The sequence below is a fragment of the Rhea pennata genome, chromosome 15, assembly GCF_028389875.1.
Source record: "Rhea pennata isolate bPtePen1 chromosome 15, bPtePen1.pri, whole genome shotgun sequence".
In the NCBI taxonomy this organism is placed as follows: domain Eukaryota; kingdom Metazoa; phylum Chordata; class Aves; order Rheiformes; family Rheidae; genus Rhea; species Rhea pennata.
The window spans coordinates 19,513,310-19,527,696 of record NC_084677.1 but is presented as its reverse complement, the minus strand read 5'-3'; the positions used below and the strand labels follow the sequence as shown (position 1 = coordinate 19,527,696).

At 46.1% G+C, this 14,387-nt stretch overlaps 1 protein-coding gene across 3 annotated transcripts in view; it reads left to right on the top strand.

Moving 5' to 3' along the window:
• The window catches only part of LOC134147353 (uncharacterized), a 160,167-nt gene that overhangs the window by 132,697 nt on the left and 13,083 nt on the right, over positions 1 to 14,387 (top strand). The window contains exon 1 of one of the 3 annotated variants that reach the window (XM_062588426.1): positions 7,879 to 7,932. The exons of the other annotated variants lie outside the window; for them this stretch is intronic. Within the exon in view, the coding sequence (XP_062444410.1) occupies positions 7,923 to 7,932 (10 nt within the window). The 5' untranslated portion in view covers positions 7,879 to 7,922. Of the gene's footprint in view, positions 1 to 7,878; positions 7,933 to 14,387 lie in introns of those variants that run through there. 3 annotated transcript variants of the gene reach the window in all.

Sequence of the window (14,387 nt, the reverse complement as noted above, 5' to 3'; positions counted from 1 at the left end):
CAATGCACCTAGGATCTCTTCCTCACTGGAAATCCTGCAGTGAAGATCAAATGTTTTCTTTCTAAAGAGATTTTTGTGGTTGTTCAACAGAGAATTAATCCATGGCAGTCTCATGGCCTGTGCTCAGCACGAGGTCAGGCTGGGTGATCATCTGGTCCCTCCTGGCCTTATTACTTTTCAATCTATATGCAGATAGGATATAGATGATTCTCTAAAAAAAATCTGCTCAGCAAGACCTCAGCACTCAGGAAGGCACCAGACAGACAGCTGGAATAGAGCTGAACCAGAATGAAAGTGCTCCAGGATCCCAGCAGAGAGGAGCTCCAGTCCCAGCGATATGCTCAGTGGGGAGGAAAGGGTCTCTGGGGAAGCAGGAATGGCAAAGGACTGAGCAAAGTCAAAGGCAGAAGTACAGGTCTTTGGGCAGCGCAGAGGGCTCTGCCTGCACAACCTCTCCGTGGTAGTCAGAGGTGTTCCCAGTTGACCATGGCACCCATGTGGCAGGGGCCACCTGCCCGTGGCTGCAAGACCTGCTAGAAAGGCAGAGCTTTGTTAGGAAAAATGCATGCCTTTCAAGAAGTCTTCTTGGAGGAGATTCTAACTTTGCTCTGGAATGCATCCCTTGTTGATTTTACTTTTCTTCTGGCAACTCTTTTTAAGGGGAGAAGCTATAGGTGACAGCAGTCTGACTCAGTCATGCAGCCCAAATCTGTGCAGGTGAACCACCATTTCATTCACCTTTGAGTGCCCATCAGGAATTTCCCCATCAATTTCCATGGCTGGCTATTGGTGCATTTCATTCAGCATTTAAGTACTGTTATCTATATTTGTCATGCCCATAGCAGTCTCCCCCAATTTTCAGTGGCTGTCAATTTAAGTTATTGCTGCCTAGAATGGATTATGTAGAGTCTTATTTGCATGGAAGAAATATTTGAATACATCAACATGCCTTGAATGTGTAAGATTTAAACCACATGAGTATGCACATTTAATGTATGGGAATCAGGAGGAAGGAGAGTAGTACTGCCATGCAACTTTCAGAGTCCTTGGGCTCAGAGTTGAGCTTCAGGGACTTTTGAAATTAAGGTTCCCATGTGGGCTCTTGCTACCTGCTGCATCTCACCTCTTTCCCAAGACTGCTGAAGCTCCAAATGTCTTATCAGCTGCTCTTGCCTTGGCCGAGGTCCAGCAAATGGAAACAGCAATTTTCCCAAAGGAAGCAGAGTCTAGATTTGTGAAGTGAGGATGTCTGGAACAGAGGCTTTCCTGCCAACTGCCATGCTTCACTGATGATTTGTCACTGTCCTGTGTTATGCCTTGCTTCCTGAAAGCCCTACTGACCTTTATTGTATGTGTTTTGATGGTCTCTTGATGCATCAGTAAGGCACCAGATTTAGCCTTTAGGAAACAGTGCTGTCCTGCTTCTGTGTCCTGCAGTCCCCCTGCTCACTGCTCACTGATATTAAATCAAATTCCTGGCCATCTCCTTTGGGCTGGGTCGCATACAGACTCAGGAGTCCCCACTCTCAGTGCAGTGAAGCTATGGTCTCCATGGCAAAAGAGATGGGTTTGGCATTAGCAAGTGTCTGCACAGCTAGTACTTCCCTGTGCGTGGTCCAGCTGCTTCCCCTTCTCTCCCTTCCAGTACAGTTGCTGACACACACTTTTGATAGTCATCTTGTGTACCTTTGCCAGCATTTGCAGATCCTATCTCATCACTACTGTTGATCTGGTTTGTAAATACTTTTGGGACAGAGACACAGGACCAGCCTGCGGCACCTCCTCCAAACCTGCTCTCTCTGTTCATGTTCCTCCCATTTACTTTGGTAGGTGTGAGACTTACAGGGCAGGTAAACAAATTTGCCATTGCTTGTTTCATTCTTTGTATGCATTTTCCCTCCTCTGCACCTAAATGCGTAGATCTGGGTTGGTCAGTGTTGTCCTTCTGTTCCAACAACTTGCCTTTGACTGTACAGCATCTGCTTTCCTTCTTACCACTTAACAAAAGCTTCCTCTTCTTTCATCTCACATATACCATTCTTAGTCCTGAAGCAGCTGATGAACTTGTCAGTTCTGGAAATGTTTGGCATCTGCTCCACTCAGCCATTTGCTGGTTCCTCCATGCTCTATCCCTGCCCAGGTTTTCTATATGGTTACAGCTATGATACAGCTTTTGAACTCTGCGAAGTGCAGTTGCTTTAGAGATTAAATCAACCCTATAGCAATTCCAAGGGACAGAGAAAGATTCCTTTCTGACTGCTTACCTTTCTGTAACGCAACAGTTAATTTTGTTTACCTGCAGCACCATCATGCCTCGATGCTGCGGTCATGGCCTCTGTTGTGCAGAGTGTGGTACAAGCACAGACCAGGAGCACAGCCGGCACTAGGGAGAGCTGACAGAGGCACATTCCTCCTCTGCTTAGGCTGCTGACCTTTAGCGCTGACCTGTCTAGAGACTTCTGATAGATCATTAAGGTTCCCTTTACATTGACAAATATAAAATATGGTACCTTATGTAAATGGCTTTTCTCCAGATTAAATAACTGTTCTTTTGTCAGATTTTCCCGTTGCATAACCCCCTACATTGCCCCCTGCATTGCATTCTCTTTTTATTTGACCAATATTATTCAAGTTCCAATTCAGTTTTACCATTGTGTAAATCAAGTGACCAAGGACAGATACTCTTTTCCACTGATTCATAGCTGGCACCACAATACCCTCCGACACATGTAAAATGCTCCTGTCTGTATGAGCCAAGATCTCACTAACCTTCCACATAGTGCTTGCAGATCAGAGTACAGAGAGAGGCGCTGAGTCTGTTGACACATGCAGTTACTCCCTCTACATTATTCTAGCTGCTGCAGTGGCATTTAAGCTGTTCTTAGTATCAATAGTATTTCTACTCTCATGTACAACCTCTTAGAGCTGGAACACTGCGATGCCTTCACAGCTATCTGCCTTTTCCTAAAGCTACTGAGAGGTTGGAGCCATGGATTCAGGGAGCATAGTTTCATCCAGAAAATGTACAAGCACATGGTGGTTGGAGTGGGGACACAGTTAGCCAGACTGCCCATGAAAATGTCTTCTCTTAGAAGACAAGATCTTTGTTAGAATCTGGTTTGATAAAGGCAGGATCTCCCCAGACACTGGAATTGCTCCAAATTTGAATGATCCATTTGAAAACTCTGCTCAGGATCTTTGGGTTCTGTGTGGTGAGGAGTGAAGTAGAGACTGGAGACACTACATGTAGCAATCCACATAGCCAATTATCCAAACCACGTTAACAGGAACATTTTCTGCTAGTGGCCTTGGTATATTCACAGTCATCTCAACTAGGATGGTGCAGTTAGTCAGTAACTTACTTCTGCCATGCACTGAGCAAGGACATTCAGCAGTAAGTCCCACAGCCTGGTAGCTCACAGACTGGTAGAAAAGGACCCTCCAGATGAGAACACTGGTGAGGAGTCTGTGCAGTACAGAGAGGATGGGTGAGCCAACAGCAGCTCTGAGGCCTCTGCTCTAGTTTCTTTTGCTAGCTGTGAACTGCAAAGAGTTTTGTTTCTTTCCAAGTGGGCGGACATCAGAGAGGCTTAGCCTGGAGGAAGAAGGGTGTCCCAGCTGTCGTGGGAGAAGGATGCTTTTCTCCCACCGGCAGAAGAGCTTTGCTCATTGCCCGTTCCCCTGGTAGGGAGTTGCAAAGCTCTGGCTCCTGCATGGAGGAGGCACCTGGCCAAGAGTGGCTGGTGGAACTTGTGCAGTTGGTGCCATGACTGTGGCCAGCCGGGGAGCTCTGTGTATGGGGTCCTTCTAGGGCCTAGGGCTGGTCCATCAGAAAGACTTGTCGTTCCCGTGGGACCCCTCTTATGCATCATCTTGCTGCTCACAACGGAGGAAGCAGAGGGGCTCATGGAGCAGTGGGTTTCTCCTGCAATCTGTACAAAACTGATGTCTGGAGGGTTTTGGTTTGTGTTGTCATTAGGGCTTACATGAAAAAAAGTGCAACTGTGACTAGGAGGTGAAAGTTAACAGCTTGTCTCAGCTATTATTATACATGTCAGAAGCAGTAATGATTAAAGGGACTGCACTGTGCGGTAAAGAGATGCCATCCTGGAACCAGATGACTGGGTGATACAATTAAGATAAAGAAATCACATATTGTTGGAAACAGGGAAGCAGAAGTGATGAAATGTGTGATTGGGAAGTGTGGGAACAAGATGAAATTAAAGAAAAATTACAATAAGGAGCAGAAAATGAGCAGGACTTGGAACAAGAGATGCCGTTGTTGAGAAGATAAGAAGAGCAGAAATAAATTGAGAGCAAACATTCTTGGAGTAGGAGAGGTGAAGACATACAAAAAAATCTTTCCAAACTCTATTAAAAATGAGTTGCTGTACTAAAATGAGAGCATACAATTTAAAAGAAATTGCAATATTATACCATTAGCTTCCATTGAATCTTGTCCTCAAGGAAGGACAGAGCAAAAACTCTTACAAGTTGAGCTATATTTGTATAGTACAAGTTGAGTGAGATTTTCTGCAGAGACACAAACCTGTGTAATTACTGCACCTTTCAGGAAAGATGTGCTTAATATTGCAAATGGGTATTCTAGTGACTTATCGTCCAATAAGGGCTCAGTGACAACCAGTAAAGGCAATTGCTCCTCAAATGTGTCCATTCCCAAATAAAAACATTCTGAGGAAGCGAGCAAAAGCTGGCAGCTCTGGGAAGGTGTTTAAGATCGAGAACACAGGGGTGACACGGTTAATGAAGACAGACAGTGAGGTGTGTCCATGTATGTATGTACACGCATGTGCATGCATGCATTTGTGAGTATACATGCTCACACAAGGGGAAGGAAAAGCCTTGGGCAAGGTGGAATGAGACATTTCCAAACTGTCCTGGAAAAGTAAATGCCTAGATGCTATGGTGGAGCAATGCTCAGGATGTGCGTCGGGAAGCATGAGCTGTGTGATATCTTGGCATAAGCAGGGGAAGACCTACCGTCTCTCTGCAGGCCAATCTACTATCACAGTTGCTGCTTTTGACTGCAACAAGTGATGTAACTACATAGTTATGTACCACCAGGAAAGGACTAAACTTAGGTGCCACAGGGTGTCCAAGAACAGATAATGAGATTGAAAACCTCAAAGGATGCAGTGCCACGTGCAGTGGCAGGCTGCCAGGAGGTGACGTGCTGATCCCCTTTGGTACAGTGCTTGTCTGGCACAGGTCCCTCTCTGGGGCTTCCTGCTGATGCTCAGAGACAGCAGCGGGAATGGCTCACTCCTGGCCACAGCTACAGCTTCCCGGAGCGGTGTCACTAATGCAGCCAGCGGGACACTCCAGTATGCAGGGGTCAGAGCTCCCACCAGCCTGGAGTCAGGGCTACAACAGGAGTGGCTACCAAACATCCTCAACACAATTTCCCCCAGCAAGATATGTGCACACATGTATGCAGAGGCTCGACAAGTTCCTGTACAAGTGGAGAAAAAAGTACAAGGCATAGTGGTTGCTATTTCTAAATACTGGGGAGGCTCCTGGACGTGCTGATGACAGAGCTGCATAAGCAGATCGGTAGCACTGAAATGTGTGAAAGGAACACTGTCCTTGCGTTGAGTACAAGATGTCTGTGTTGAGCTGCAATTCCAAAATCTGTCACTGCCAATGAGAGAATCAGCCGTCTTCAGAAGACAGAAGGGAGCTGCTCCTGGTAACAGCTCCTGATGGGAGACTAAGCACAGACAGGCACTCGCTTTCCAAGAGCGCCGTGCATCCCGGGGAAGGAGGCGCTGGCGGAGCACAGCCCTGAACACGCCAGCCCAGGGGAAGGTGCCCAGCTGGCACGGGGGGCTGTGGGGAGCCAGGGCCTGGGTGGGGGTGACCTGGGGACCGTGTGAACTCCGCCTGGCAGGTAGGGTCCTTTCATGCGTCCTTACTGCATTAATCTGCCTCGTGTTTGGTAGACGCTGCATGCCGTTTTGCTTCCATGAACAGTGGTTGGAAGTGCTGCAGATCTTTGCACCCCCAATATCCCTTGAAGTTATCCAAGGGCTGATAGCGTGCTGCCGGAGGTAGTGGTATGCGCTGGCTCTTTGCATTTCCTCTCCTTACAGATCACTGATTTAGAGCAACAAGAAAATATTTATACAGTTAAATCCTAAATCCTATTGAGGTGCTGGTTTTGTTGTGAGGAAACGAACGCTGCTGTCCTCCTTTCATGACACTTTTGGTAATTTCTCATTCCTTTTCATGATGTTATATGAATATGCACAGCCACAGTCCTGTGCAGGAAGAAATTTTTATCTAATCAGTCACATTAAAACTGCTGAACTTATTAAATCTCTCAGATAAACTACAGGTGGATTCATATTTATAGTTCTCAGAATCTTGAACCGCCATATACTGCTCTGTTTGCAAAGGAAATAAATGCCGTCATGGTGGAGGTGCCTGACGACGTGACACAAGGGGTCAGCTGCACAGAGCACCCCCTGCACCCCTCTGCTCTGGAGGCCCTGCACTAAGCACGCCAGGCACAGTTCCCCCAGCAGCTCTGTACAGGCCCTGTGCACAGTGGCTGAGCAACTGCTCCTTTCCCCTTAGGTGCTGCTCGCTGCGACAATCTGTTTGGAGAATGAAATTGAATCTTCTCCATCATGTTAAAAAGCAGGTTTAAAACAGCATTTTCAATATGCTAATAGGACCGCTGTGCCATCCGCTTCCCTCCTGACAGGCTGCACTTACTGTTCACGTCCTGTACTCTTGATCCACAGGCTGGTCCTGCTTCCCTCCTCTCAGCATGTTTAGCAATACCGTGGAGATGTATTTTCTTAAACCTTCAGGTTGCTGATTCGAAGATACATTTTTCACCTGTCACTTTCTCTTTGACCTCTGCAAAGAGCTATGGGATAGAAGTGAAATTCAAATCAGGCAACTGATTTGTCTGCTCGCCCTGCATTTTCTTTCTCTCCAAAATAAAAATGAGAAAGTACAATGGCACCTGCACAGATGAATTGACTCAGGGTGAAGATTTTAAACTTTATTCAATAACGTGTTGGTATCTAGCCAGGAAAATATTATTTTATCTCTTTAACAGATGTGCTCTGAGCTGCTTGGGGCTTCCAAGCGATAGATCTTCCCCGAGTCTTGCAGGCATTTGCCATTACAGTGCACAGAAGGACAGTGCTGGCATCTATTCTGGGCTGATGGGAGTTGTGGAGATGTAATGATGCCATTGACACCGGGAACTGGATGTACAGACCAGCTCGTCTCTGCAGTCTTTTGCCTCTGAACCTTTCGGTTTAAGTTCTAATCTGCAAGAATGTGTAAGGATGGAAGTATCCCAGGAAAGGTGGATTTATGGGGTGAAAGATGCAATCTTTCTCCCTTTAAATGATCACTTCCAGTTCCAGCAGTTCCTCCTAGTGAACAGATGTTTTGTGTAGTGCACAAACACTGTAGCTCTGCGTAACTCAGTTATTTCAAACCCATAAACAAGAATGGCCTCTTGCATATTAAGATCTAAAGCTAATGCTTGGCTGTGGTCATTTCTTTTGGTGTGACAGGCCAGAAGGAAGGCAGGACAGTCCTTGTGTGGTACAGGAATCCCATGTCGTTATCCTGTCAGTTTTGCCCTCACTGAAGTTTGCTGGACCAAGAGCTCTGCAGTTAATAACACAATCCAAACAACACTGGGCTTGCTTGATTCTTTTTTATTTTTTAATTAATTGTGGATTACCATGTTTTATGGCATTAATTTTGGGAATCCTCTTGTCTCCTAGGTGACTAAATGTAGATTATCTAGCACTCTGAAGCAGTTGTTAAGGACAAGAGAAGAGCCTGTTGAGCAGGGGAGAGTGAGAATTCAACGACCCTCCCCCAAGGATGCTGTGTTCAGGTTCTTGGGAAAGACACAGGGATGCTGAATGAGGAAAGGTAAATACCAGAACAAGGACTTCCACTTCTTTGGGGTGTTTGTGGGGACTCAGAGAGAGGAAGTCATGAGTGTGACACAAGAGCAGCAAAGTCAAGTGCACTTAAACCATGCTGTGGCTCCTTCTCATGACTTGGTCCCACCAGCATCTCTGGTTCAAATCATTAACATTAGTGAGCTGCTGCGAAGAGCCAGAGTACATTTTTTATTTTTTTGATAGTGCACCTGAATTACTAAGCTAAGTTCTGCAGATTGCAGGGCTGCAACCTTGGCCCAGACTGAGACCGGGCTGGGAACCACAGGTCTAATAAGGATCTCTGAGCTGTTCACATATGCAGGGAGTTCAGGAGTCCTACAGGAACTGCAACCCCTTTGAAATGCTAAGAAAGAAGAGGCTTTCCTCTCCGTGTGATTCTGCATGCAGATGGTCTCGAGCTGCATGTCTCAGTACATTAATCTCACTGCCGTCTGTACAAGGGCATCCTGGCACATGGGAGTCACAACTAACTCTCCCCACCTCCGTGTGCAGTGCTATGGCTAGAGGGGGTGAAGGCTCAGATTCCTGTGCCCCCAGTCTCCAGGGGTTTGGGGCATGGAAACACTACACAAACCTGCTCTGCCCACTTCCCTGCATGGGGTCTTGCCCCCACTGCACCCCTTTCCTTCTAGGAAAGATGAGGCAAAAAGAGCTCTCAGATACATTTTCTGTTACAGCACTGGAGCTGCTCCTCATCATCTGTGCATGCAGTGCCATCAGGTTTTCCTGGCTGAAACACTGCCCACCCTCATCTGCTCCAGCCCCAGGAGAGAGTTGCACCCTCTCCCTCCCTCTTCCAAAGCTCTAGCCTTCCTCCATCCCTCCTGGTGCAGAATGAAGGCTCTGGTGCTGCCTTTCCCTTGGTGGCGGTGCAAACCTGAGCACTGCGGTGGGGCTGGCAGGGGGTGCCCTGCTGCAGCAATGGGCAAAGCAGCAGGCTGGGTGTCCCTATGCATGTGGCATTGCTTCTGGCTGCCATTAGCCCCCTCAGACCCCACCGCACACTGACTAATACCAGCAGGTCACACTTACACATCACCTGTAGGTCATTTACAAATAGCGCAGGTTAAGAGCTGTTTGAGGCACTAGCAGATGGGAATGATTAAATCTGTTCTGAGCCACTTCTTCTACTAGGAACTGTTTTTATCAGGAGCTGCATGCTCAGCTTGGATGCTAGCCCAGCCTTGGACAGCTTGCCCACAGGTGTCCAGGGTGGGCAGGCAGGCATGTCATGCATCCTCCCAGTCTTTCTGCATGCAGTTGTTTCCTCTTTGGTCCTTCCTGTGCTTTCCTGCAGGTTCTGTGGCTGCTGCACACTGAAGTAAGTGTCTAGATTCCTTTTTCAGAATAATGGAATTTAATGGAATTGAATTCCTGCTGGGCTAATTTCTATGCAGTAAAAATAAGCACAGTCATGATGCATGTAGTATGTGTCCACTACCCTCTTTTGTGAGGGGAAGGATGGATTAGTGGCCCCAGAAATAGGGAGCACAGTGACAGTGCTCAGCTCATCTTTGTCTTTCAGCTCTGCAGAGGTGGTCCTGACTGATTACAATTGGCTAAAAGCTGCGGCAGGCCATGGTGGCAGGAAGCATCCCAAAGGTGTGTGGGCTGGTGTGTCCCGTGTGGCAGGCCCTGTTCCCAGCACTTTTCACCCAGCTGTGGCAGGCAGCAAGCCCACTGCAGTATTTCAGAGGGGTGCTAAACCACAGCATCCTTTGGATGGAAATGGGGGGGGGGGGGGGGGAAGTGGTAACCAGGAGGTTAATGGACATGATTATCTGACTATGGGTGCATGGAGCCCGGTCCCACATCTCAGTTCAGTTGTGATGTTTCCCACGGCACTTGGCTGCGTGGCAGCTAAATAAAGCTTCGTGTTCCTGCAAGGATAACGCTACTTTTGCTCTGCTCAGTGGTCTGCTTTGCACAAATGGAGATAGGGCAAAGATTAAAAAGAAGCACATTATAGGAAAATTGAGTTGTTAAATGTAGGAAATTGAGGTGGCTACCAAACAACGGTATAGGTGAAGGCAGAGCCTATATGCTTATAAACCTCACAACTCTAGCTGATTTCATGTAGGTGGGAGTCTGAGCACTCCCTGGGGCACAGTTAGAATCAGAAAAGGGGCCTAAACCAACAAGAGGAAATTCAATAAAGAAAAGTTCAAAATTCAAGACTGAGAAGAGAGAAATCAAAAGCATAAATATATATAGGGCATTATCTGGCAAGGCAGCAATTTTACAGAGAAGGATGTGGGTATGCTAATGCCATGCCATTGCCAAAAAGCAAAGCAAAGAACTACCATTTTAGGATGCATTAAAATGAGTGTTGCCTGTATGGGCCAAGGCAAAATTATTCCTCTGCATGTGATGTTAAGGAATAAAAATCTTTTGTTTTCAAAAATGATTAAAAATATATTCCTTTTAAGAAAAGTATAAGGAAATTGATGAAGCGCTAGAGATTTTATAAGGAAAGATTGGAAGAATTGAATCTCTTGAGTCTGAAATGAGACAACTAGAGCAGGGAATATGACAATCTTCCAATTCAGGAAAGGTTGTTACACAAAGGACAACAGTCAATCATCATCTGTGCCCACTGAGGATAGGTGAAAAGTGATCAGCTTAACTTGCTAATAATTTAGATCTAATATTAGGAAAAACTTTCCTAATATTCCCAGGATAATTAAGTACAGGAATGAGTTCTTTTGTTTTACCTGTTCTTTAAAACCTCTGATGATAGAGATTTGGTCCTCTCCCAAACAGCTATATGGGATATCTAAAATATGCTTAGCCTTAACTCACATTATGACAAGAGACTAGATGACCTCTTAAGGTCCTTTCCAGCCTTAAATTATTATGATATTGGAAAAACTGGGGTACTGGTTACTTGCAAATGAGATTACAGACAAGGACAAACAATAATCGATCTTTCTCTGAATCTGTAGTGGGAAAAACATGTTCCTTCTTAAGGACTTTGTTACAGCATCAGAAATGAGAAGAGAAAAGCTTAGGAGATCTGCAGAAGGTGTTAGCAAACCAAAGACTGACTTTGTTGTACAGTGCTGCAGGCCTAAGGGCAAAATGAAATTATAGCGGGATTTGTGGCAGAGCTAAGGAGACTCTCAGAAGATTCCTTTTTCGGAAGTGTCTGGGGAAGCCAGTAAGGATAGACGGGTTTGGTATTTGTGAGTTCAGGGACTGGGCCTATGTTAGCAAGTGGTTTTGCAGGATAGGAGTGGATCAGTAGGCTGAAGCAGTTGTTCCTGAGGCTCCTACATCTTCTGTGTGTGCAATTTGGAGCTTTTACTTTGGACTAGATTAAGTCTCGTCCTCTGGACCTAATCACTGTGCCTGTGATTTGAAACTGACCAGTCATTTATTCAGTCTGTTTTGCCCGATTATGGATTGAAAATGTCCGCTGTGCACCCTGCTGTGCACGAGTTTCTGCTTTAGTTTCCTTGTTTGCATGTACTAAAACTGCTCTGCAAATAAAACCAATGCATAGAAAATGGGAAGGATTGGGAAATTTGCTTCAAAAACATTCTGCTGCTTTGAACCAAAATGTTCAAGACAGCTGTTGACAGAGAGGCCTCTGCTTGGCCCAAAGCAGTAGGACTGGCAAGCCCAGTGAAAATGTATGAGATTTGCCATTAGAGTACAGAGATCAGCCAAGTGCTGTAAACAAAGTCATGGATGGAGGGCTCAGTTCTGGTGTCCCAGTACTTGGATGTAATGTGCTCCAGGATCACAAATGCCTGAAAGCTGGATGCTTGAGCTGTGGACATTTGAATGGTGCAATGAAGTTTGGGCATTCAGATTTATGCCTCAGGCAAATGACATAAGCGCAGCTCATATGAATGAACAGGCTTATGTTTTGTAAACAGGCATCTGAAGATATTGAAGCTTTTGCCTTGATTTTCCCCAATTCATTTGGAGTAGTTGTGTCCCTGTGCCCTGATATGTTAGGGCACATTGTCCATGTGCAATTTCTAAAAATTGGGTTTTGTCACAGGTTTTTCTATGTGACTGTGACCTTAGTGACAAACTTCCCAATCTCCCTCTCCAGCCCCAAAACTGGAAATATTTCAGTCTGCAGTGAGGCCATCTGAGTCTTCACAGAACTTAATTTCTACTGCACACTTGTCTTTGTGTTCCAGTATCGGTTGTTTGGGACTTAGGTGCTTCTGGGCTCTCTACCTATTTGCAGGGCAATGTGCCAGCTACAAATGCTTTGTACTCAGGTGGTGTCCCATGGTGGAGCCAAGCCTAGGCCAGGAAATGGGTTTGCTTCAATGACTGAGTGAGGCATGCTCACAAACCTGCAAGATTTCTGCCCGAGGAGCTAGCCTTGCAACAGCCTGGGGGAGAGAGAAATTCCTGATTATTTCAAAGACTTTGAGGCCTGTGAATCATGGGAGAGTAAGATGCACTAAAGTGGTCACCAAAAGTTAAATGAGTTATCTGAAGAGCTGTTGGCCAGAGCTATGCTTCCTCTTACTTTCGAATTCCTGTGGTTGAGTGGGTGTTAGCTTCCCCTTCAACGTGACTGTCGGGTGGCTGAAGCTAGCAGCAGGCTCCCTGCTGCCTGCCCTCAGAAGCAAGCATTGCCATCATTGCACTAGCAGGTCTGGCCAGAAATCCTCCTCAATGCGTGGCTCGCAGGATGTTGTGCTCCTCAGTCCGTCTGAAACTCTTGACTTCGGTTATTGGACCTCTTCGAGCTCTGTTCTTTGTTACCAGAATGTTCCTCAGCAGTTTATAATTAAGAAGTGTACTCTATATCCAGCTAGCTAAGGGCAGGTGTATTGCTGGCAGCTCTCCCATCCTGAGGAAAGAGGAGCTTCTTTGGTGATGAATTACACTTGCTTGTTAGCAGTCTGATTACTTTCATTGTTCCTTCAGAGCTCTTGAGCGATGCTATCTATTCCTGAAAGCCTCATGCAATAGCAGTTTGCAATTTGTTCCATCACCTTCTGCTGTTGTTACCTCTGTGTCCAGAAAATGCCCTCTGCTGTGTTGCTTCCAGGACGAGCCTTAGCGATGTGTGCAGAATGTAGGAATACTTTATCTTTGTATGTTCACTGCTACGCCGTGGTTCCCCTTTCTCTTTCAGTTTTGTTCCTAGGGGACATGTATACGTTAAATCCCTGCCCTAGAGTGAAAGACAGATTTAGGATTTGGGAATTGGTATTTGTGCTTGGTTGCCTTGCCTAGCATTGCACAGACTTCTTGAATTAAATGGAGGAGTTATCTGAAGGAAACTAATTAAGACAAAGGGTCTTTAGTCCCTCCACTGGACACAAGTGCAAACTCCTTTCCTCAGGCAATGTGTTCTGAGTTTCACAAAGGTTCCTGTCATGGTGCTCTGTTCTTTGACTGGACAGGGCTTTGCTATATTCATTCTCCTTCAGGGAGTTTGCTTCTGGACCCAGATGGGCAAAAAACCTCTTTTGTCTTGGAAATCTTACTTTCCCTAGCTATAATCAGTTGAGGTTGCCAAACTGTACCTCATTTCACAGAAGATTTGAATTCTCTACGTGGAGGCTGGGGAGCTAAGCATGATCCCTGCTTTGCAGGCCAGTTTTTGCTGGAGAAAATATGGGCTTATGCTGTGCAGCCCAGGGCTTGCCATGAGCCAGGAGATCTGGGAAGTGGTGGTGAAAGAGGTCCAAAGGGTGCTGCTGTTTCCAAGCACCAAAATGTGACCAAAAGGATGCAGAGGTGTGCTGGGCCTCTCTAGCCTTTGAGCAGAACGGATGCCCAAAACATGTCCTTGCAGCCAGGAGTGGATGAGCCTCAGGTTCCATTTGCAGGTCTGTAGCTGCCCTGCTCTGGAGCTTCTGCCTAGCAGAGCCTCAACTTCAGAGAGTCTTCAGAGACTCCAGTCTCCACCACCACACAACTGGAGCAACAACTTCAGTGTCGTTGCTTCAGTTGTGTGGTGTCAGATGAAAGTGTCAGATGAAAAAAAGCCTTTTTCAGAGCAAAGCACCAGAGCAGCTAGTATGAGATAAAGTTTCCACCGTGGGGGGATGCAACAGATCTTTGTGCTGGTGGCCCAGGAGGGAGCAGTAGGAGTTGCCACAGGATCTGCGTGAGAGCCCTGTTCTACAGTGGAAATTGCCCTGCTGCACCAGCCATAGTGGTGCCATGAAGAAGTCCAGAAACTGACACTGAGAAAGGAGATAGCAAGTATCTGTGCAGTAGCCTCAGTAGCCAAAGCTCATATGAAGGTTTCCTGGAGAAGTTTTTTGCTTCAGATGACATTAAAGCTCTTTATGCAATATCCTCATGCTTTTTGTAGGTACAGGTATAATTATTTCATTATGCTTTCCTGTGAAGTGTGAAAACTATCTTTACTAATCCTCTTAAATTAGTTAAATATAATATTCAGTGAGACAGGAGATAGAGAAATGTTAA